General features: G+C 40.5%; 1 protein-coding gene across 15 annotated transcripts in view; it reads left to right on the top strand.

Annotated features, from left to right (window-relative positions):
- atp2b2 (ATPase plasma membrane Ca2+ transporting 2) overlaps positions 1-23,286 on the top strand; it is a 159,522-nt gene that overhangs the window by 71,509 nt on the left and 64,727 nt on the right. For 10 of the 15 annotated variants that reach the window (XM_037793093.1, XM_037793244.1, XM_037793401.1 and 7 more), the window contains exon 2: positions 2,314-3,063. In XM_037793093.1, coding sequence (XP_037649021.1) covers positions 2,865-3,063 — 199 coding nt within the window. In that variant the 5' untranslated portion in view covers positions 2,314-2,864. Of the gene's footprint in view, positions 1-1,915; positions 3,064-23,286 lie in introns of those variants that run through there. The other 5 variants (XM_037793327.1, XM_037794016.1, XM_037793866.1 and 2 more) reach the window with 3 other exon arrangements.

Below are 23,286 nucleotides of genomic sequence, written 5' to 3'. Positions count from 1 at the left end.
GGATACCCCTTTTTATGAGTGTGTTTTAGTAGTGTTTTAATATGAGCCGTGAGTTGTGTCGATGTACGACGGGGTCACACAGTGAGCGGGGGTATGTGAGCCATGCTCACTTTTGCCTTGTTGTGATTGTATGGTTTTGTAGTTCATTTAATGAATTGAGTGACCGGCCAATTTTAACTGCAGGCGGCCTGTATTCCAGTATTAGTACTGTGCTTTACACATGAGAAGAGACGGTATAGCTAGCCAGTTGTTGTGCTTTAGTGTTGATTTACTGGAGCGTTCAGTATAATGCAATACAGTGGTGAATACTGGATTCTAGGTCTCACATGAGTGAGTGGGAAGTGACGTAGGCTAGCTGTAAGCCGGAGGTTTACTGGTCACTGATGTCATTGATTGGAAATGAAGGCACACTTGTAAATTACTGGTGACAGATCAATAGTGCCTGTGCATTGTATTGTGACATCATGTGTAGGTGGGTACATTGTGAGAAGCTGGTGAGTTGAAGGAAAAGGATGGCAATATTCTGTATTTCCTCTATTGTCAACAAATATCATGGAAAGACTATCAATGAGTTGATCCGATTAAAGAGGACCTATTATGCTAGTTTTCAGGTGCATACTTATATTTTGGGTTTCTTCTAGAACATGTTTACATGCTTCATTGTTAAAATAAAAAGACACTCTATTTTTCTCATACCGGCTGTGCTGAAGAACCTCTTTTCGCCCTGTGTCTGAAACGTTCTGTTTGAGCCCAGTCAGTCTGCTTTGATTGGTCAGCTGGCCTTCTGTTGTGATTGGTCAACCGAACCAAATTCTTCGGACTCCGTTTCGGCTTTAACTAGCTTTGTTTGAGGGTGAGCCAAACTAGCCGCTAGGTAAAGTGTGTTACTTGGTGACATCATCACGTTGCGGAAGAAAAGGCGGGACTTCAAGCAAGGCGTTTCAGGCAGTTCAGGAGCAGTGTTTCTGTGGGGGAGAGTAACTCCCTTTGGCCTGGACTTGGGCTTGGCTTTGTACCTTTGCAAACATTTTACATGCACAAAATATTATACAACACACTAAAGGAAAGGGAAAAAGCACAAAAGCATAATAGGTCCCCTTTAACAAATATTATTTGCTTTTTCTTCTGTGCCATAGACCTCTATTGTTGTCTAAATTAAAAAACAAAACAATGAGCCATGCCATTGCACTATGACATTACTTTATTACAATGAATCTGGTCGATGTTGTTTATTTGAGTCCAGGTGCTGAAAATACTCACTAGAGCACCAAATGTCTATTAAACCATGGCTGCTTGACTTGCTAATAACTATAGTGTCCAGCGGTTTTAGGAAATTATCTAAAGTTTCTTGAATGAAACTGTAAATGTGATCTGTTTTTAAACACACTAAAATGTGCCTTGGGTGCCACAGACAGGTAAGGGAAGAGGGAAAGCGTTGAAAGAAGGACAAACAAACTGTTTGTCTTGATCATATCATAGGATTTATCAAGAATATAAATATACTTATGCCAGCCTCATCCTTTGAAAGAAAGGAATTTGTTCCATGATGGCAATTTACTTGAAATCGATGTAAACTAGTGACGGATTTGAATTATTCTAATCTGGCAAATTGCAGTATAACACTGAAGAAGTCTATTCTCTGAGTCGAGTGTAGTCCTGAGGCGAGAGAGGGTGGGAGACATGAAGTGAAATCATTAATGCAAGGCATTACAAGACAACAGGTAGAGAGGAAGAGATCACTGAGATTGAGTGACTGCATAGGAGAGGTCACTTACTGTAGAATGAGAGAGAACTAGAGGTGGGATAGCAGCAGCAGCAGCAGCAGCTCCACAGCTCAGCCCATCCTCCCTGTGACAGCGCAGCGTTACGTGCTTCCTCTCCGCTTTGTCGTCAGAGCTGCCCCAGCCTCCCGCCCGCGCACAACTCCTCTCCGCTCTGCACCAGAAAGGAGCATCCTCTTCTCTCCGCCCTCCTTCTCTTTCGTATCCCTTTCTCTCTCTATCTACCTATCTCTCTCTGGCAGTTGTCTTGTCCTCAGAATGAGGTTAGCAGCAGCAGTAGCAGCAGCAGTAGCAGCAGTAGATAGAGACAGCAGAGCCACAGTTACTGCCGCAGCCAGGAGAGGCTGTCCTTCAGCTGTGCACCATCTACCGCTGCATTCACCCCTGCCCTGAGAACACTGCAACGCTCACGTCTTGTGCTCTCTGTCTGTGTCTCTCTCCCTCCTCCCTCACCTTCTGTCCTCTTTGAATTCATCTCTCGAATTCGTCCCTCCCTCTCTCTCTCTCTCTCTCTCTCTCTCTCTCTCTGTAGCAGTGATGGGGAAGACCACCATGTAGAGACAGAGAGGCAGCGGAGGCAACAGCAGAATAGCAGCAATGGGAAGCCACACATGGAGCGGGTCTGGACTGCAGCCGTGGTGAGCCTGAGACCTACAGGACTTGCAACCACCATCATTTCCCTTCTCAGGACCTGACCACTGGGGCTGTCCAACGCTTACCTGGATGCTCCCCACTTGCGATTCGTCATCCCCTCCTCTCCTTGTTCTCTGCTGCTCTTTCTCCTCTTCTCCTGTTTCTTCTCTTTGATGGTTTTTGGTCTGCCGATATCTGACAGTCTGTCCTGAAACAGAGAGGCTGCTCATCGATTGATCCCATCGGATTTCCCCAGCCCCCTTTTTAATCTCTCTATCTGCCTACTTTACCTACAAGTGGCAATCTTTTTTCCCCCTTTTTTTGGTTGTTGCCTGCTTGATTTGGATTTTTTTTGGATGAGACTGAGCTCATCTCTCTGCTGTGCAAGATTTTTGATTGATCTATAAGCAATAACAAACACTTATCTAACTGACTTGACTAGCCGGCATCATGGGGGACATGTCCAACAGCGATTTTTATGCCAAGAACCAAAGAAACGAGGACAACCATGCGGCCGGCTTCGGCTGCTCGGTCATGGAGCTGCGCTCGTTGATGGAGCTGCGTGGCACAGAGGCGGTGGTCAAGCTCCAGGAGGACTACACGGGCATAGAGGGACTGTGCAAACGACTGAAAACCTCACCCACAGAAGGTAAGTCCCAGTGCTTGTCTATGTATGTGCTGGTGGGTGTGTATGTCAATATGTGTGTGTGGTTTGAAGGATCACATCTTGAGGAATGTGTTTTACTACTGTATGTTGAGCTGATCATGAGATTGATGGTGCATTTTCATTGTATTCACTGTTGGTTTGGATATGGATCGTTACTTACTTGCTCCACATGCTTTATTTGATATATAAAAATCATTGGTAAATGATGAATCATGCACAAACCTTGTAAAGCACCTGGAGAAATGCGCAAGCACAGCATCAGAGCAGCAGACAGGGGAGGGAGTCCTGTTTGAAGGACTAATGAAAATTCTTCTCAGCCAGCGAGTGTGAGACCTGTTTAGTATGCATAGAAATCTCTCTGGACAGTTTAGCTCCCCTCACTCTCCCTCCTCCGTACAAGCCCCCCACCCCACCCTCCCTTGTCATTCTCCCATCCCATCAACCAATCAGCCGTAGCCTTATTAAGGAGCAGGTCTCTGGGGCAACACGGTAGAGGTTTTGGCCACGTGGGATGTGCTGTGGCGTCTGCAAATATGGACCGGCCATGAGTGGAATGAGAAAGCAAAAACACAATAATAATAATGAATAGGTACAGGTACAGCACCTGTTTTTCTTTTTATTTATTTTCGGTGAAACAATTGGAAAAAGTGAATATTTCATATCTGCAGTGCAAATGCCAGATATTTCCCCTTTCCTTTTTTTTTTATCCTAACAGGTGTAGGTTAGTTTTGATTTATTATATAACTATTTATGAATGCCTTCACATGCATTGTATCACTTATCCACCAAAGCTATCCTCTTCAGGTTATTCAATTATTTATACAGAGATCTACTGTTATACAGCGCAACCTTTACATTATCTACATATTGCATAACGGTAGGATTTTCTGTTGCTTCGTCCCCAGCTGCAGTAGAGCAGGCATACAACAAACAGACCTCTCTAATGGCTTCATCTGTGTATTGAATATTTATAACAGTGTTAAAATGATCCACCTCCCCCTGATGTAGGGATCATTGATCACTATTCATGTAGTGTCACCTGTGTGACATCACAGGTAACCTGTAACCTTATAGGCTGATAGTCTCAGAAGATTGTGTTCCCTCGTCTTCTCATCCAATAGCACCACTTCTAGGTCAGCTGCCGGTGGCAGAGTAATCTAGATGAATTCACAGAATCTTCTGAGTCTCAAGAGCTGAATAAAGAGCGAATCAAAATGGGATTGAATAGAATAAAACGTTGATGAACACTGATCAGGGATGCGGAGCCTATTGCTCGTCACCATATTTGAAACCGAAGTGTGAAAGGAATGCCTGCAGTGTTACAGCGATACAGAAATTGAACTGAATTTTAACTAGCAATAAAGACAATCATAGCAGACATACAATTATAATTTCATTTTCATGAGCATCCTGATTACATACACAAACATTACATTTCATCAGTGTGTTAAACACCTCCAGCATCACAGCTGCAGACTTGCAATAAAACTCAAATGAAAGCAATTAAACTCATGATATAGAAACAGGAATATTGTAATTATTAACATGCTGTCTTTTATGGGTAATCTAATAATCTCTATAAACAAATTCTGCATTCGCATGTAGAATCTGTAGGTAACGGGGAAAGATTTTGGTATCGGAAGCGTTCTGGTTTCCATTTGTAGTCCGAGTAGTATTGACCAATCGTGTTCGAGCAGGCTTTTGTTGAATGCAGGTAAACAGTCCATGTGGAGAGCGAAAGAGGAGGAACGCACTGGCTGAAATACAATCTGGGAACCCACCGACTATCGTCTGACGATGATTTAGCTTTTTATTGGTTTAAAATGATTCTCCAGTCTTGCACATACTGTAGGTCTTGCAACTCAAGCTGCTAATCTCACTGTAAACAATGAGCACGGAAAAGGAAGTCTTAGCCCAGCTATCTATTCTGGATCACAAGGCAACATTATAGTTCCATTTTGATATCTCCAGTGGGTCAAATAATTAATCATAAAACGATAGACAATAAGTGAACACAATATGTGGCTCTATGGAGCAATTCAGAATGTATGTAAATGCAAATTCTCTACAGGCTGAATTATTCAACACACTGCAATCTCACCACAATCTCATTGTGTGTGCCATTAATTATTTTGTCATTTATTGGATTCTCAAGAATGCATTGTGCATCTTGTTGCTTGGATAAATGAGGTGCTTCCATATCGTTGTTTCCCACCATTTTCATTAGGTAAATCCATTAAACAAGTTTTGCCATATTTTGGTTGAGAACTTGCCCTAATGCTAACAAGCCCGGTGCTTCTCTTCCCTCATCCCTGGTTATAATTATGAATTGTTATGATGTTGTCTCTCACTGGAACATTCACTAAGTAGATATTGAGTAATGGTATTTGCATTAGTGATCCCAGGTGTTTCCATGTTTGTGTTGTGTGGATCCCCTCGTGTGGCGTGTGACTGCTCCACGGAACATATGTTACCTCCGAAATATGATCATGGATGCTAATTATCCTTGAAGGTTTTCTGTATTGCTTGCTGTCATCATGTGTGGTGTGTGTAATGTGTATGTGTCCCGGGGGACTGCGTTTGATGGTAAGAGGCCCTGAGCACGGTTGACCTATTAGCCCCGTATACTGTAGCCTATACCAGCCCTCGCACATGATACTAATAGTTCATGAATGGCTGTAGTCCATTATGCAGCATAAATGCATAATGGCTCTGTAAGTATACAAATGCAACCAGTGAAGAGGTTGCACTCTTGACTGCATGCATTTAGATGACGCAGGCACCAGGCTCCTGCTCCACTGTTGCTACAGTACATGAAACTGTACAATTTAGATACAAATTCAGCAGACATTTGAGAGGCTGATTTTTTATAATGTTTTAATAAGAAATATGTTATATATGACTGATGGCTAGAGTATAAGGCGCTCACTGCATTCCCAAGCAAAGTAGTTGGAGAATACATGCAACACAATACACATTATGCACATGATGGCTATAAAAAAACAAAACAATAGTGCATAATATACAAAAGGGGGAAACATATATGTTAATCAATTTTTGTAAAGGTTTCATGACTCCAATGGATGGACATTTTTTGACACTAGGGATGTACCGATACTGGATCGGATATCGGGCTGATACTGACTCAAACAGCTGGATCGGGTATCGTAACAATTGGGCTGATCTATCCAATTCAGTTCTATGTTTATATTCTACTGACTAGACTGACATTTTGAAGTTTAAGTTTTGACCAAATTGTTGCTGCATTAAAAAGGTTCACAGTTGAATTGTAATTCCTGTTAATGTTGAACATTTTTTACCAAGTTGCTGGTTTATGATTTATTATTTTAATAACAAATAACCATTCAGTAAATTTATATTTATGTAATTGTTACATTTTGTTTTCAAAGTTAGGAAAGCAATATTGAAGTCAAGCCTGTTGTTTCCTTACACTTAAAACAATGATCCCAGTCACGTCCACACAGTGAGGCCTATAGCTTATTAATTAAACACTGGTATTGGATCGGTACTCAGAATCGGCTGATATCCAAAGCCCATGTATCGCTATCAGTATCGGGACTGAAAAATTTGGATCAGTGCATCCCTATTCGAAACCCCTAGTGGAGGAATGTAATTAGGGCTGGGCATAGGTACTAGATACCTTTATCGACCGAAACAACCCAGAAGCATCAAAACCTCTGAAGTGCTCTATTGGTACTGGCATCGTTTTTAAATGCTACCCAGTCTAAATGTAATACACGAATTGAGGTTAAAACATAAACATCCCCAGGAAGTCAAATCCCTTTTTTCAAATCCAAATTTAATGAGATACCTTGATACACGAAGATGATGATGATGAAATGAGTGGTAATTAAGTGCCACATCTAATTCTCTAACATGCCTGGAATCTGTTTCTTACCCTTCAGTTTTCTCAGTAGCCCGCTTCCTTGTACTATATACCTGCACCTAGGATGTAGTTACCTATGAGTTGCCTTGTAGGTGACTGTGGGGTGAAGAGGCTAGCGTTTCCCTCAGGCAGCCAGCGGGTGAATGGCATGAGTCATTCAGGGGCCAGATGAGATGTCAGGCTACAGCTTAGTTTCCGAGAAGGGACTTGCTTCTCTTGAGATAGGAGAAAAGACGGTTGGTGGATGCTCACAGTGTAACTATGTTCTGTACTGTAGACGGTGGAGAGCTGCAGCACGTCAGTGGGTCCTCCTGGGTAGGGAGGGAGCAAGGAACTGTAAGAGAGTGCTCAGGTCAGAGCCATTCCTCGAGGGTCGGGGGGGATGAAGAGGTGCTCAGGGCATCGATAGTCTTTGACGTTGTCAGAAACGAAGGGCAAGAGAGTTCTTAGCGACACCTTAAAACATGCATAACTACAAGCTCGCACTAAATTTGATATAATACCAACCAGTTCTGCTGTATACAGCAAATTATATATAATACAGTAATATTATCTTATTGTCCAAAGCAGTACACCCAACATCCCCCCTAAAAGGTCGGCCTCATAAGTCACCATTTTTATAACTTCCAGTTTGTCGTCTGCAGAGTCGTCCATCAGTATGACTTTACTCACCAAGGTGATGGAATGAATTGCTATCTTATGCATGCTGAGGAGAGATAGCACTAAATACTGATTAATACAGCAGGAACGTTGAATAGGCAATAAAAATTCAATTCAAGAGTGAAATTTTGCAGTTTTTTTCCGTTTTTAATAACCTATTTTATAGCCAGCCTGGGACTGAGCTATTTTATTTCTAACCAACCAACCAGGATACCTCAATTTCATATCCTGACCCCTTTTCTGTTTAATATTTTTTCTTTGCCCTCTACAATATCACCACTTCCCATTTCAGTCTTCTTACTACCTCCATCTTCACTTCACCTCCCTTTGGCCGCCAGCAGCACTGATTTGACTCCCGCTACACTTACACACACTTCATCTCCACCATCCACAAATCTTCTTGGCCGTCACCTTCCCCCAACCTCCAGAGACAATTTTACACCAGCAGGTTGTGATTAAGTCCATACCAGGTGCTTACCAATATCTCAAGCACACCAAAACTATATCTAAAATGTAATGATCTCCAACCTAATATAACAACGTATACCTTAAATATATACATCTAATCTATATTCTGACTAAATGGCAATGGTTGTCCAACACATTGACCCATCCACCTTTTTTTATCCTCTTCTTCACCCCATTGATTGTAAAATAGGAAAAGTTATTTCAGGATTTCATAGCTCTGAAAGTGAAAGTCCCATTCCTTTTCTTTGTAGACAATGGCAGGTTGTTCAGGCTTGGATGGGCATGAAACTGTCACAGTTAAATGATCAGTATGATGAGCAACTGTGTTACAAAATACCTCCAAGGTACAAGCCTGTGCACATAAAAATGTATGGCCAGAAGTTAACTATGACTACCGTGCTGTATTTCTTGGTATAAAACAAGCTATCATGACTCACACACTGCTAATGGCAAACAGGTTGGAAATTTTACACTTTTCATTTTCATTTCATTCCGCAGCATAAATCAGTTCACTTTCAGATTCTGGGTCAGTTTTTGATCAGTTTGATGGTTTGCTAATTGAAACGGCAAAGCATTTTGAATTTGACTCACTGACCTCTTCTCCATAGCAACAGCAGTTGAAGCTAATGGGTATTACAGTATTTAGAAAGTAGAAAAAAAAACATGATCCTTGCTGAAAGTTAGATGAGAGGATTGATACTGCTTTCACTCTATCTGGCACATAAACCCTATAAAATGGCAAATGATCCTTTTTATGCAGACTTTACCTTTGGACAGAGCCAGTCTAACTGCTTCCCCTTTTCCAGTCTTTAAGCTAAGCTAAGCTATCTGGCTGCTGGCTCCAGCTTCTGTACATATTTACCGTATGGACGTGAAAGTGGCATCAATCTTCTCATCGAACTCTCGACAAGAAAGCCAGAGTACTGTATTTGATTTTTAAATGTCAAACTATTTCTTTAAAACAAAACATTAAAATAGAAAATTGGAAAAATATTTCCTCCAACTTCGCAACTCTATTATGGATCTCACTTAAATCCTCGTACTTCCAATCCTTCTTGTCCCTTCCAGACCTCCTCCTCATCAACCCTTCCACCTGCCCTTCCTCTCTCTCTCTCTCTCTCTCTCTCTACCTCCCATCCCTCTGTCTCACCACACCTTACTTCTCCTCCATTCTCTCTCTCCTCTGCTCCCATTTCTATTTCGGTGTGATGGTCGATCGCTGGTATCCCAGTGGGCCCGGTGTACAGCGTAGCCTAAATAGACCTGCTCTACATCTATAACCTTCATCATCTCTGTCTCTCTTCTACTCTCACTTCTTTTATTGAGCTAGTAACAATGTAATACTGCTGGAAAAGTAGCACACCTTTTCTAAACTTACTTTTATTCCCTAAACTGCTAAATATGTGTTACCCAAATGGAGACTTGATTTTTGATTGATATTAATACATTTTCTTTGTTGAAATTGAGACAGTACTTAATGAACAATTATTTTGGGAAGAGTGGGAAAAATGGCTTTGCAGAAATGCAGGTGACCATCAGTTGATTGAGGAGAGTTGTGTTTATAGCAGATCCCTGAGGGGAGTGCCTCAGCATTGCTGTTTGTGGCAGTAAAGAAGAGAGTGTGGTGGATGGTGGCCAGATGATACACCATACACGGTGCCAGTATTATTCATGGAAGAAGGTTGTTGATGGTTTTCACTGTGGGTGAACACTTGACTTATTTATCCAAATGTGATTTGATACCTCACACACCAACACTGGACCCTAAATGTCTCTACCTACCAGCGGACAACCTCCAGGTCTGAAAAGTGAAGCCAATGCATAAGTGCCTTAAACTTGCACGCTTTCTAATAGCCAGCAGGGGGCGACTCCTCTGGTTGCTAAAAGAAGTCTGATTGTATAGAAGTCTATGAGAAAAATGAGCCTACTTCTCACTTGATTTATTACCTCAGTAAACATTTTAAACATGAGATTACGGTCTCAATCTCTAGTTTCAAGTCTTCTTCAATACAGCATGATGTTCATTTGATGGTCCCGTTTAGAGTCAAATAGACCATAAAGCAGGGTATGCTTTAGGGCGTGGTTACCTTGTGATTGACAGGTCGCTACCACGGCTTTAACCCTTTCACAGTGTGTTTTCAGTTCATGAAAGTTGTAACATTTTGGTTGCCTAAAAATGTTTTATTCAGTGTTCAGTTGTACTTAGATCCACCGTCTTGTCTGGTTGCAAAAAAACAAGATGGCGACGCCAAAACGCCAAACTTAAGGCTTCAAAAACGGCAGTTCAAAAATCACGTCCACTTCTTATATAAAGTCTACAGTATGCTCTACACACACACACACACACACACACACACACACACATCATAGTGTCTCACCTACTGTATAAAGCTATTGATCTGTAACTAATGACGTGTATGCTTGCAACCATTTTTCTTTAGTGACATTGCCTTGATGTCAAGGTCAGAGATGTAGGGATGTGTATATGTATGGCTGGCAGAAAATGCAGACAAACCACAAAAAAGGAAACATGGAGGTGTAGCAGTAGAAAGACAGAAGATGGGATATATGAAGAAAAAATAATGAACACTTAATTTTTCTACTCATCTTTATTTGTTCTATTCTGCTGTTACCTCCTCTCGCAGATGTCGTCCAGCTCGCATCATACATAGCATTGTCATTTCCATCTGTGATATCAAGACAGTGCGGTGCTACTATCACTCTTCTTATTCCTCCCACATCTCACTCGCTAAGTTCTGTACCGCTCCCATGACGAGGCCTTTATGAATTCTATACATAACTCAGGAAACTGTTTGCCCCACTCATCTGTCATCCACCTCTTCTCACCTTCTTCTCCTCTCCGTCTCCCTCTATCTTCTCTGTGACTGCAGAGTTTGGTTTAAAACACCTCTCCCGCTCTCCCATTTCATCTCCTTTCTTTCTCATTTTCCTTCATTCACACCCACCTCCTCCCTGTTTTCCCTTCTAATCTTTTTTTATCCCTCCCTTGAAATAAAGTCCACAGTTCAGTCTGTGTGCTGTTACATTTCTGCACATTCTCCTCTTCTAATCTTCACCCTGTTGTTCCTTCTCCTCTTCTTCATTCCTCTTGTCTGTTTGTCCCTCATCCTACCTCCTCTCCTCCTTGCTCCCTTTCTTTTCCTCCCTCCTTCTATCCCTCCTTCCCTGATGATCATACTTATCGCGTCCTCCTCCAGTCGCAGCGCCACGAGCGTGTTCCCCTCTGACGCAGTCTATTTAATCTCTGTCCCACAAGGGATCTCTCACATGGAGCAGCCGTCTCTTTAATAAGGACAATTTCTCCTGCTCTGCAACTCCTCCTCCTCCTCCTCCTCCTCATCCTCCTCCTCCTCTTCCTCTCCTCTCTGCCCTCTCCTCTCCTCTCCTCCCCTCTCCTAGTGACTCTGTAAAAGGGATAGAAGAGGTAGAAAAAGAGAAAGAATGAAACAGGACGCAGTGAAGAAGAGAGAGAGCTGGCTCTCAGAGGACAGATTATAAATGATATACAGTCATTTTGTTCTGCGAGGGAGCAAAACCACATCGTGGGCAGATGCATACAGACACACACACACTCACTCAAATACACACCACTACTCACACAGGTGTTCTGCTGCAGTGTAGTAGCAGTGACCTTGAGGCAGTACTTAAACAGTATTATTGCACAGTGGTCAATCACTCTGCACTAGCACTCTAAATGCAATATTAAGAAGATTTACGGGGGAAAGGAATGTGCTCAAGTATTATGGAGCAGTTATGCTAATACATCTTCGGAATGACTTTTTAAAATCTTGATTTTATAAACATTTTATTGATGCTTCCAGATCAGTTATTACATAAGCACTAATCCAATGAAAAGAACATACACTTTGCGTTGCCAGATTCTACATACAAATGTAAAATAAGGATCTCTGGTTGGTTTATATCCTCTGCCACCACAGGTCTTTTTTCCTTGATCTTTAAAGGTGCTTAATTCAATATTGAGAGCATTAATATAGCAGCAAACAACTATTTGCTATGTAAAGATATAGAGGAGTATTGTCTACCTGAGCAGAGAAGGAAGTCACTCTCCCTCTGTGTGTGTTGTAATCTGAGCCTCTCCGTGCTTTGTTGACATAGCCTGGCTGGCCGCGCGTGCTTTTAGTGCACGTTCGTGCATGTGAGTGTGCCCCACTGGCTAGCTCACGGCCACTCTGCACTGCTCTCATACGGCGGATACAACTGATAACGCCGTCCCAACCGACGGTGCCGTCGCAGAAGCGTAGCCCCCACCCTCTGGTTCCCCCTCAGTTAAACACTGTTATCTCTGTCAGCACTTTTGCCATTGCATTGCTAAACAACGCTTGCACTGTTTAGTGTCGCTAGCATAGACTGTATGTAAGAAGTGGACGTAGTCACCGTGACGTCATCCATTGGTTTGTGGACTGCTGTTTTGAAGCCTTGATTTCACCATTTTGGCCGTCGCCACCTTGACCTTTTGCAACCAGAAGTGACACGAGAGGCAGGAGTTAAGTACAAGCTAACTCTGAATAAGACATTTTTAGGAAAAAGAAAATATTTCTTAAACCCCAAAAAAAACAGATAAGACAGACACGACCCAACAAATCTGTTCAACATTTTACCTAAATGCTGTCTGTTTTATTACAGTCAACCAAAGAGATAGATGTAACAATACAATGCATTGGCTTAAAAAATGCTGATTTAGGCTTTAATTAACTATAACGGACCAATGAAAATAAACTTAAAAAATAACCTTTTAAGAATGATTTACTGTACTAACATTTGAATCTGAATGCTCGATAGCTTACTGTAAACTAAAAAGCCCTCCACCCTTCATCAATGATTTGCTAACAATGTTAACTGCAGATTTGATGTCTTGATGCGATGAACGCTTCTCCACTCGGAAAGGATATTTTGTTCATGCAGTTTCCTGTTCATCTATTAAGCATTAATAATAAAAAAGGTATTAACCATTGATAAAGTTGTTAGTGACAATGGATAAAGCCATTGCCATATGCTTTACTACAAAGTATGCATTGTTGCAAAGCTGTGCCAATTTTTAAATGCAGCATAATACAAAAATATGAGCAGGTGTTGGTTAAAAAATAATAATAGCGTGTGAATATTTCCGCTGGGACATGTTGTGAAGTGTAATCACTTCTCAAATGCTTAGGCTTTTACATCAGGGTTTGATTACTGTCTCTGGAGAAACACACTGTAGGCTGGTTTCCCAGACAGGGATTACACAAGGACTCTTGGACTAAAACAAAATGTATATCCATTAGATGGCCACTGAAATACTGTACATCCCTAGTCTAGAGCAAGCCTAATTATAGTTTTTTTGTTGCTGTCAAATTTGCCTTGAATGTACAATTTATATGGAAACTGTATCTTTTCATCAATAGTGGTGCATATCAGCTGAAAAGCCAGAATACCATATTGATTTCCCACATGACAAATATACCAGTTACAATAGAAGGAGAACCAGACGTGCTAGAGAAGGAGTCTTATGTGTTAAAACAGTTTGCAGTGGGAAAAAAGGCTGCAGTTGAATCTGGATGTCCGTAATATTTTTTGAGGCACATTAAGTGCATTCAATTATGTTTCTGTCTTTTTTTAAAGACATTGGTTCAAACAATGCAAGTATGATAATGTATAGTAGTTGTTTTATTGAGACAGTGAAAATGTATTCTATTAAATCCAAACAGACACACACACACACACGCACACACACACACACATACGTGTGCGGATGCTGGACATGGCCGGCAGTGAAGTCAGCTGTCCCAAGAGATGCTTGACTGAATTAAGAGGACAGATGCCAAAAACCAGACTCTACTGGCCTGGTCCCATGGAGCCTGGTGCTGACTCACAACAGTATACAGTATGTCTGCCTGTGTGAGTGTATACGACTAATGTACAGATCGTAGGCATGACTGAAAATGTAAAAAAAAAATAGATAGATGTGGTTGTTTTGGTAGATTCCAGATATGAAACTGACTGTAAACCAATCCAGTGCTGAATAAACAGCATATGTGGTCAGTATATGTGCTACCTCCAGCAAGAAATGTAAGATTTGAACCATGAATTTTACAAACCTTTAAGCTATACTTGAATTTTAAGTTTTCAGTTCATATGAACAATAACCCAGTTATCACTTAACACTTTACTTTACCTATGTGATTACAAATCCTTGTGACAGTTTAGCTATTTCACATTGATCTTATTTTATTATGATCTAATCTTGTATGGACTCATTCAATATTAAATTAATAATTATGGCTATGAAATAAATCCTGAAATAAATAAATGAGGCAATAAATATATTAATACATGTAAATATTAATACATAAATCAGTCAATATAGTTCAATAAATAAATGCATAGGTTATTATTTTTTTTTTTTAAAAGCACACTTTTTAAAGGACTACCTATTTATTAATTTATTTTAGGGGAGTTTTATTTCATAATGTAACATTTATCTCACAGCTCTTTTTATTTCCATTCGTTATATTCAAATGAATGCGTGTGGTTATCTCACATATTCAGACTACTGAGCCAGAAAGTGTCTGATTTCAGTTGCACACAGACATTCATATGTACATTCATTTATGGGGAGTCGGGGCGGTCCGAGATCAGACCCCCAGCATTGGGGTTTGGACTGGCTGAATTTGAGTTGCTATAGCCGCTAGCTGAAGGTCCGTCTTCGTACATATACATATAAATTTACTGAATTGTTCTTTATTATTAAAGTAATAACTCATACACCAGCAACTTTGTAAAAAATCTTCAAAATTAACAGGAATTCAAATTTAAGTTTTAAGCATTTTAATGCAGTATACATTAAACCCGATCCAGCTATTTGAGTTAGTATCGGCCCGATATCCAATCCAGTATCGGTGTCGGTGCATCCCTAGTCCAAACTCCGGCACCGAGGGTGTGATCTCGAACTGCCCCGACTCCCTGCGGGATCAGTAGACTTGGCAGTAGGTCCTGGCAATGGAGATGAGTCTCAGCGGCAGAGGTGACCCAGGCCTGGAGCTCTGGAGCGGGACGCTATTAGGGACTGCAGGGAGTGAGGCGGAGGTAGCTAGCTATGTAGCTAATTCTCGTGCTTTGGGCTGAATCTGTGAGATAACGACACCCCATTCATTTGAATATAACAGATGGAAATAAAAAGAGCTGTGAAATAAATGGAACGTTATGAAATAAAAGTCCCCTGAAATAAATAAAATTAGTCCTTTGAAAAATGTCCTTTTTAAAAAAATAAAAACCTATTTAGTTATTTATTGAATTAGATTGACTCATTTATATATATTATTATATTTATATTTACATATTTCTATAGGTTTATTGCCTAATTTATTTATTTCAGGACTTATTATTATTATTATTATTTCATAGCCATATTTAATTTATTTTATAGGTATATTTACTTATTTGTGTATTTATTTACTTAATATTGGCTGAAATGGCATTTCATAATCTTGTTACTGTCATTTCTTCAGCATGAAGGAATGCTGGTTGATGGTGCAGTGCAGTGATTTTCCCTCCCCCCTTTTCTTGATTTTTGCAGCCAGACTTTCCTGACTTTGAAATAATTGGTGATGTAATGCCAAAGCATTGCTATCAAGGCTAGAAATGAAATCAGCTCTTCTCATATTTCCTCAAAGTGTAGTACATTCCCTATCATTATTTTTCATCTGAAACTATACATTATATGTACATATTTTCATTTTTATATTTATATTTACACATTTGTCTTGCGATGTACGGTGCGTGTTCAGGTGGTGGGAGTTGTGTTTTGCTCCAGGGCTCTTGAGGGAGAGGACAGGTGGCTGTTGAACCTGTGACACCCTCCATTCTACCATCAGGCCACCAGACCACCTCATTACTTTAGTTCATGCTTTCCTGGAAAGTCTGTCCTTAGACAAGAGAATCGCTCAAAAATAAAGTGCCAGAAACTGACATCTCCAAATGCTTCTCTGTCCCAGGTTGCTGTCATAAATCTACATTCAGCTCTTGTCCTCTGAAATGTCCTGAATCTGAACTGGCTGCTGGAAGCCAGGAGTATGGATAGCGAGTTGACAGGCATGGTGATGCTTTTAGCTGAATATGCAGAGTCCCGGGCTATAACCGGCTTCTTTCTCTCCATGTCAGCTCTTTTCCCGAGTTGACCTCTCTGCTCTCTCTTCTCCCGCTGTGGGGCAAAACAAGGGTGGTACCACGGCTGCCAACACAGACAGACAGCATCTCCCTCTCAAGGGCACATAAACAGATACAGTCTTGGACCCGATCCAGCCCTGCCTTGCTCAAGGGCACAGAGCAGCTATCTTTCAACTCTGAGTTCACACATCCAGCAGAGAATGATCCATTACATCCCAGCAGCCGCGGAAAAGAGGAACAGGGACATGGATACTGTCTTGCTCTGACTTTTACCTTTTCTGAACCTTTAAAATGCCATTCTTTGCCCATGGGCATAAAGGAAGGAGAAACTAAGCCTGTTTAGTCTTGCCAGTATTGGATACTGCCACAGAGATAGTCACACGTACCCAAGGGAACAGGATCAAAGAACCAAAATCAGACACTGCCTAATGTGCAAACACATCATTTCTGCTTCTACAGTGTCTTGTGACAGTGTTAGTCAGCTATTGCAATTTTATCCAGAGAATACATATTGTACAGCAGCTTTGCATTTAACAGAACCTTCACTGAGGAATTGTTTACATAACCTTTGATCAAACCTTTAGTGGTGAAGGACGTATTAGATCCTTTACTTAAAGCAGCAGTGGGCAGAATTGGAGCAAATATGATTAAACAAGTTATTTTTCTAAAACGGTAACTATATCCTGACAGTAGTGCATGAGACAGGTAATCTAAAAAAAATCACTGTGTCCTCCGGTGCTCCTAACGACATCTGCAGGATTTCACAGACCGGAGGAAAACGACCAATCAGAGCCGAGCTGGAGCCTGCTGTCTCTGAGCAGCTGTCAATCACTCACGAACTCCGATCAAACGGTCAAACTAGGCAGCGCTGATCAAATATAAGTCAATATTCTGTTACTGTAATGCCTATTTCTCACCTCAAATATTTTCAGAAACATCTTGTAGTGTACTGTTTAGCTGTAAAATGAGAAAGTTTGTGACGGGGCAGCCATGTTGAGATCAGTTGAGGAAATACCAAGCACCGCCCACCAGCCGGAGCAAACTTTCTCAATTTACAGCTAAACAGTACACTACAAGATGTCTCTGAAAACATTTGAGAGGAGAATTAGGCATGATAAATTATATTGAATAATGCCAAATTATGATTATTATTATAGTAGTAGTAGTAGTAGTATACTGCAGTACCAATACAATCATGTAAAAATACTTAATTATAAGTAAAAGTCATGAATCCAAATATTGCTAGCAGTAGTATTTTAGTATGTATTTCCATTACACAGACATATGACCCTGCCAATTTCAAATGGCTAGCCTTACATTAGTGGCATGTGGAAAAATCAATTGTGTTGAATATTGTGCAAGTACATCTGTTTCATGTCAGGAATACTAAAGGAGATGCATCCATTTGTGCAGCATGAGGCTTCATGGGCTCAGTCACATTACAGTTCAATCAAAGTGCTGCTGCATAGCTAAAGCACAGATCAATACTCTTTCAACTCTGCACTGTATTTTCCCTGCAGTGTTAGTGTTTGTAAACTTCTATTTCAAGAGTGTGTTGAATGATTAAAAGCTCATTCTTGTATGGTTTAATCCATTAACATTTTTTTTTGATAGTGATGTACAAATACGTTTTCTAAATTATATTGAATAATGCCAAATTATGATTATTATTATAGTAGTAGTAGTAGTATATATTTAATTCAATTGGTATCATCTCTACCCAATCATCAGCACCTCTCCTGCTGTACCCCAAACATTGTATTTTCCCTTGCAGTTCCAAGCAGACAGATAATAAGGGGCACCTAAGAGTGTGTAGATTTCCCTTACCTGTCATGACTATTTCATGACCCTCTCTGGTAGTTTGAATTTTAATAGCTGTCCCTATTGTGTCCGGAGCTTATCCGAGCCCCTGGGTGAAACCAGAGACTGACACCCAGATGGGAGACAGCAGATAGACCACTGTCACTCTCCCTTTCAGCCTCTTGGCCCTGTATGCTCTCCCTTTTCACTCCCAAGGGGGGGAGGGTTGCTGATCTGTGTGAGTGTGTGCAGCCACAGCGTTTGTGTGCGGTTTGAGTAAGTGTGTGGGCATGAGGGGAAAATACAACAGCTCATAATCGGCAATGGTTGGCTAAAGCCACAGAGCCTAAATTACTGTGTTAGGGTTATTTGAAATAGCGTTATTCAAATCTTCCTATGCAATACAATAAAAAAACATTACCATCTAGCTAGTGCATTAGGGAATTATTTAAAATGAACCATTAACTTGTGATTCAGATTCAGTCTATGGGATTGTGAAGTAATTTATAAGCTCCAAATCTTCAGTAGTATTGAAGCTCTCAAAATGTTCTAGTATTCCTGCAGTTATGCGTACAATAGTCCCTATAGAAATTAGGGCTGTGTATTGGCAAGAATTTGCCGTATCATGATACAGGGGTTACAATTCAATATACTGCGATATATTGTGATACTGAAAGCAAGGCGATATATTGGAATTTTTTAAGTCTAATTTTAGGAAATCTGTATAAATAACACCCCACCAAAAATTCTGAGTTAAAAAAAAAGTTGACTTTTTTTATGCACTCAGAACAGAGGGATCTGCATTTGCATTTATCCCAGTCCCTGTAACATCCAACATTACAGCACAACTTTGAGAGGGCACATACACTGAGAAGGCGCATATCTTTACAAATTAAATAAAGTATTGACAGAGTTGAGTGAATATCTGCATGTAAACTATTAATTACAAATCGATACAGTGTCTTTGAGAATCGCAACAGTATCACAAAACACAATATTCTGATACTTGATATTTTCGGTATTTTCTTACACCCCTAATATAAATACACCAACAGTCACACATCAGAGGAGTAGGGAACAGGTGTGTTTCTCCCATCCATGCACGCATGTGTAAAAGAGATAGTGAGAAACAGGTGGATGAAAAAAGGAGGGACCGTTGTAACAGTTACAGGAAAGCAGCAGCTCTTTATTATTCATCACAGTGTCTATACGGTAAATAAGAATTCAACACCAATGACATTTTATCATCAGATAAGATGAGACTTTATTATCCCCAGAGAGGAAATTGAGGTGTGGCAGCTGCACAAGGACATAAATAAGTACAGATACATAGCATAGAGAAAAGTAAAAGTATATAAAAAGTAATAGGAATGGTGGCTGTAAAAAGAAATGGACTGAATTTGTGTTTACTTGACAATTATCTGAACATAGATGGCTAGATGAATGAAAGACGGAGTGATGGTGAACGGGTGGAAGGAAGAATTGAATGAATGGTTGAACAGTCTGGAATTACAGGATGAAGTTACTGACCCCGTCACACTTTGCCCTTATCACTAAGCAGTTGTGTCTAAACACGCTCGCACACTCTCACTATCTCTTTCTCTGCCACACACACACACACACACTGACAGACATAGAGGCTGTAAACAGATGTCTCATTAATGTTGTGTCCACATCTAGGGCAGTCGGGCCAACAAACAATGTTTGAGGCTCAGATGTTGGAACAGATACAGTAAATGACTAATAAATTGAGTCACAGACTCATATTTGTTCCACTGTTTTTCACTTTGATCACTTGCAGTACAGTAGGTTGAATAAGCACATTTGTACTGGAGGTGCTTTTAACCCTCGTCATTGTCTATGACTGCGGTCCCACACAGCAGACTGCACAAGTTTTTTTTTACAGTACAAGCACAGCGTTAACTCAATCCTGACACAGTTTTGATCTTACTCAGAAAGCTTTTTGTTTCACCACATTTTATTCCTCTCCTCGATGTCCTGCTCCCCACAGATTGTCACATGAATTTACCCAGCTAAAGGAGAAATGCAATGGATTCCCCCATCAATGCAAACATGGCACAATCATAGCTATACCCATGAAAAGTAATGGACTGTAATTAGTATGTATCCCATGAAATCAATTTGTATGTAATCAACGTAATTGTGAACCAGTAAGTATAAAGAGCAACAAATGTTGCGTAGGGGGAGGTCAGGGTCGATGGGTGGTTTAAAAAACACCGGCCTTTCACCCAGGAGACCGGTGTTTGCACCCTGTGTGAAATCAGAAACGCTGATTTATTTGTCACGTAACTTCCATACTTAAGTTACGCCACTTCCCGAGTTATTTTAACCCAAACCGCAATCTTTTACTAAACCTTACTAAGTAATTTTGTTACTTAAACCTAACCAAGTTGATCTTTTCCTAAACTTAACCAAGTAGTTTTGTTACCTAAACCTAACCATGTTGATCTTTTTAAAACCTAATTAAGTAGTTTTGTTGCCTAAAACTAACCAAGTCGATCTTTTCCTGAACATAACTAAGATGTTTTGTTACCTAATTCTAACCAAGTTGATTTTTTTCTGAAACCTAACTAAGTAGTTTTGTTGCCTAATCTTAACTAAGTTGTTTCCTGTGAAGACAGAAGTTGATTTTGAAAAGACTGTATGCATGTAACGTGCGGAAATTGACACGTGTTGCTGGACATTCGTAGGAAAAAGCATGAAAAATGAAGAATGACTTTTGGTAAGAAATCATACGTACCATTGTACCATTGATTAGTAATAGGATTAATTGTGCGGCCCAGTTGCACAGACACATGATTTTGCACACATGCATCCAGGATCCATAATATGAACTGGATCTCTCACCAATGCATAGACATTTCACACAAAAATCATGAATTTTGATAGGACCGTATGCACTGATGAAGCCTTCATCCTGCGTTAGTCACTGTCATCTTGTTTCTGTTTTTTTCCCCTCCGTGCTGCTCTTGATGTGCTACTTGCCAGGCTTCCAAAAAGGATTTCTAAGAGGTGTAAATTAAACCTTTGGGTATTCAAATTCTGTGATATGAGCAGCATACACCAACCACATCTATGTGTTTTTTCGTTGCTTGTTTTTCTTGCATAACATTACATAATTAGCCTTTTTCACAGCATTATAAAATAAAAAAGTGCAAGAATTATCGCCATAGAAACAAAAGAGCATGTGTACTTTGGTTCAGAACATAACAGCTCATAGAATTAATGTGGGATGCATTACTACGTTTTGTAGACCTTAAGATTTATACAACCATCTTCGTCATGTATACTGTAAGACCCCCACAACATGTATGCCCATATGTACTATGAAGTAGGAATACAAAGTAATAATCAGTTATCCTGTGGAGCGAGTGGTGTGTGTTTGTATATGTGTATGTGAGAGAAAGAGAGCTGTGAGCTGTGTTCTCTCACTCCACTCTGCCATCTTTTGCATGAGTCAGACTCATAGAGCACAGTGCGTGACAGCAAAACTCACCCACTTGTACAGCTGCCCCCACAGACTCACAAATACACACACACTTGCACACAAATTGCATATTTTATTTTCGGCATTGCAACATACATTTAATTTGGGTTCGTTGGGAGACTGTTGAAAACTGTGCTGGCATTTGAGCCATTTTCATTTAGCAGAAAACACAAATTAAATGGCATCAGAGAATATGTTCAGACGCAGTGGCTTCTCTGTCTCAATAATTAAAGACTTATATTAAATACCAAAACCAAAAGCTGTTTTTTAGTGGTCATCTTGTAGCATTTCTCAAAATCAAGTAAAATAATCTTTGAAGATGTCCTTTCAAGCTCATTAATTAACACGTTATATCTCAAATAGTAAAAACAATTTGCTGTTTTATGGGGGGGGGGGCTATCTGCCAGACAATTTCTTGGCCAGGACCAGTAACTTCCTTGAGTCTCCGCCGGTTGCCTGGCAACTGGTCCCCGCCAAGAAATAGTGCCTCCCCCCCTCCCTCCCTGTTGCCAGATAAACATGAAAATCTGCCACTGATCCTGTTCCCGGAGTTTGTTTCTCTTAGGTGTAGCTCTGTACTTCTGCAATATGGGACTGAGGTGTCATTTTGTCTGCACAAGTAGATACATACCATAATAGGTAATCACACATATGAACACACACACACATACACACACATATACAGTAAACTCGTGATGAGAAAGAAATGGTGTCAGGAATTGCTCAGTGCCACTTTCCAGTCCATTACCTTTCAGATGGGGCTGTCTGTAGGGGAATGAAGGATAGATCTGTGTGTGTTAGTGTGACCCTGTGACTCCTCATGAAATGAGAGAATGTATTTTCTCCGTTGTTTGTTTACATATAATAGTACAGTATATCTGCTCGCCCGTTTTGCTGCACTGAAGACATGTCACATCAACTCGTCCTCACAGAGAGAGCCTGCCTCCTGCCGTGCCCTCTTGCACTGATGAGGGTGCGGAGCGTACAGAGAGTCAGAGCGCTGCAAAACCACATTGTAAGCTGAGCAAAGAGACCAATCTTTAAAGCAAAGACGCAAAATACAAAATAAGACAAAACTAAACTTTTTTCAAACCTTCCTGAACACGAGACACCTCTTTCCTGCTGTTTTAAATGCTGCACTGACATCAATCCCCTGACGCCCTGATGTTTCCCCCATAACATCCAGCCCAACCGTGACAAAAATAACTTTCTTTCTTTAATTACGTCTTCATTTAACAGTAGGTGGACCTGCTGTGCTGCTGGGTGTGGCCCCCCCTCACAGGAATCTTTGTTCAATTTTAAGCTGGCCCACACTAAAAGATTTTTCAAATCTGAACAGATGTTTAAAATGTGAGAGACGTCACCCACCATGACATGTCGTGTTAAATGTAACAGTTTTGTTCCTATAGTGTGTGATGAGCAACGATTTGGCCAAAACAGCACATCACACACTAACAGATGAAATTCATGAACAACAAAAGTCCCGACTCTAAAAAACAGAAATCTCGCAAAATTACTCGCGATCAAACGTGACTTTAGTGTAAACAAACATGGTGGACGACGGGCGAATTAGCAGTGTTAGTTTTTGAACTACTTTGTACTGAAAAGTGACGAAGAAAAAGATTTGGATGAAGTCACGAAGACACGATAAATAAAGATTTGTAATGTTGCCACAAAT

This window comes from Sebastes umbrosus, chromosome 1 (genome assembly GCF_015220745.1).
Source record: "Sebastes umbrosus isolate fSebUmb1 chromosome 1, fSebUmb1.pri, whole genome shotgun sequence".
NCBI classification, from domain to species: Eukaryota; Metazoa; Chordata; class Actinopteri; order Perciformes; family Sebastidae; genus Sebastes; species Sebastes umbrosus.
This window is presented reverse-complemented; position numbering and strand designations above follow the sequence as displayed.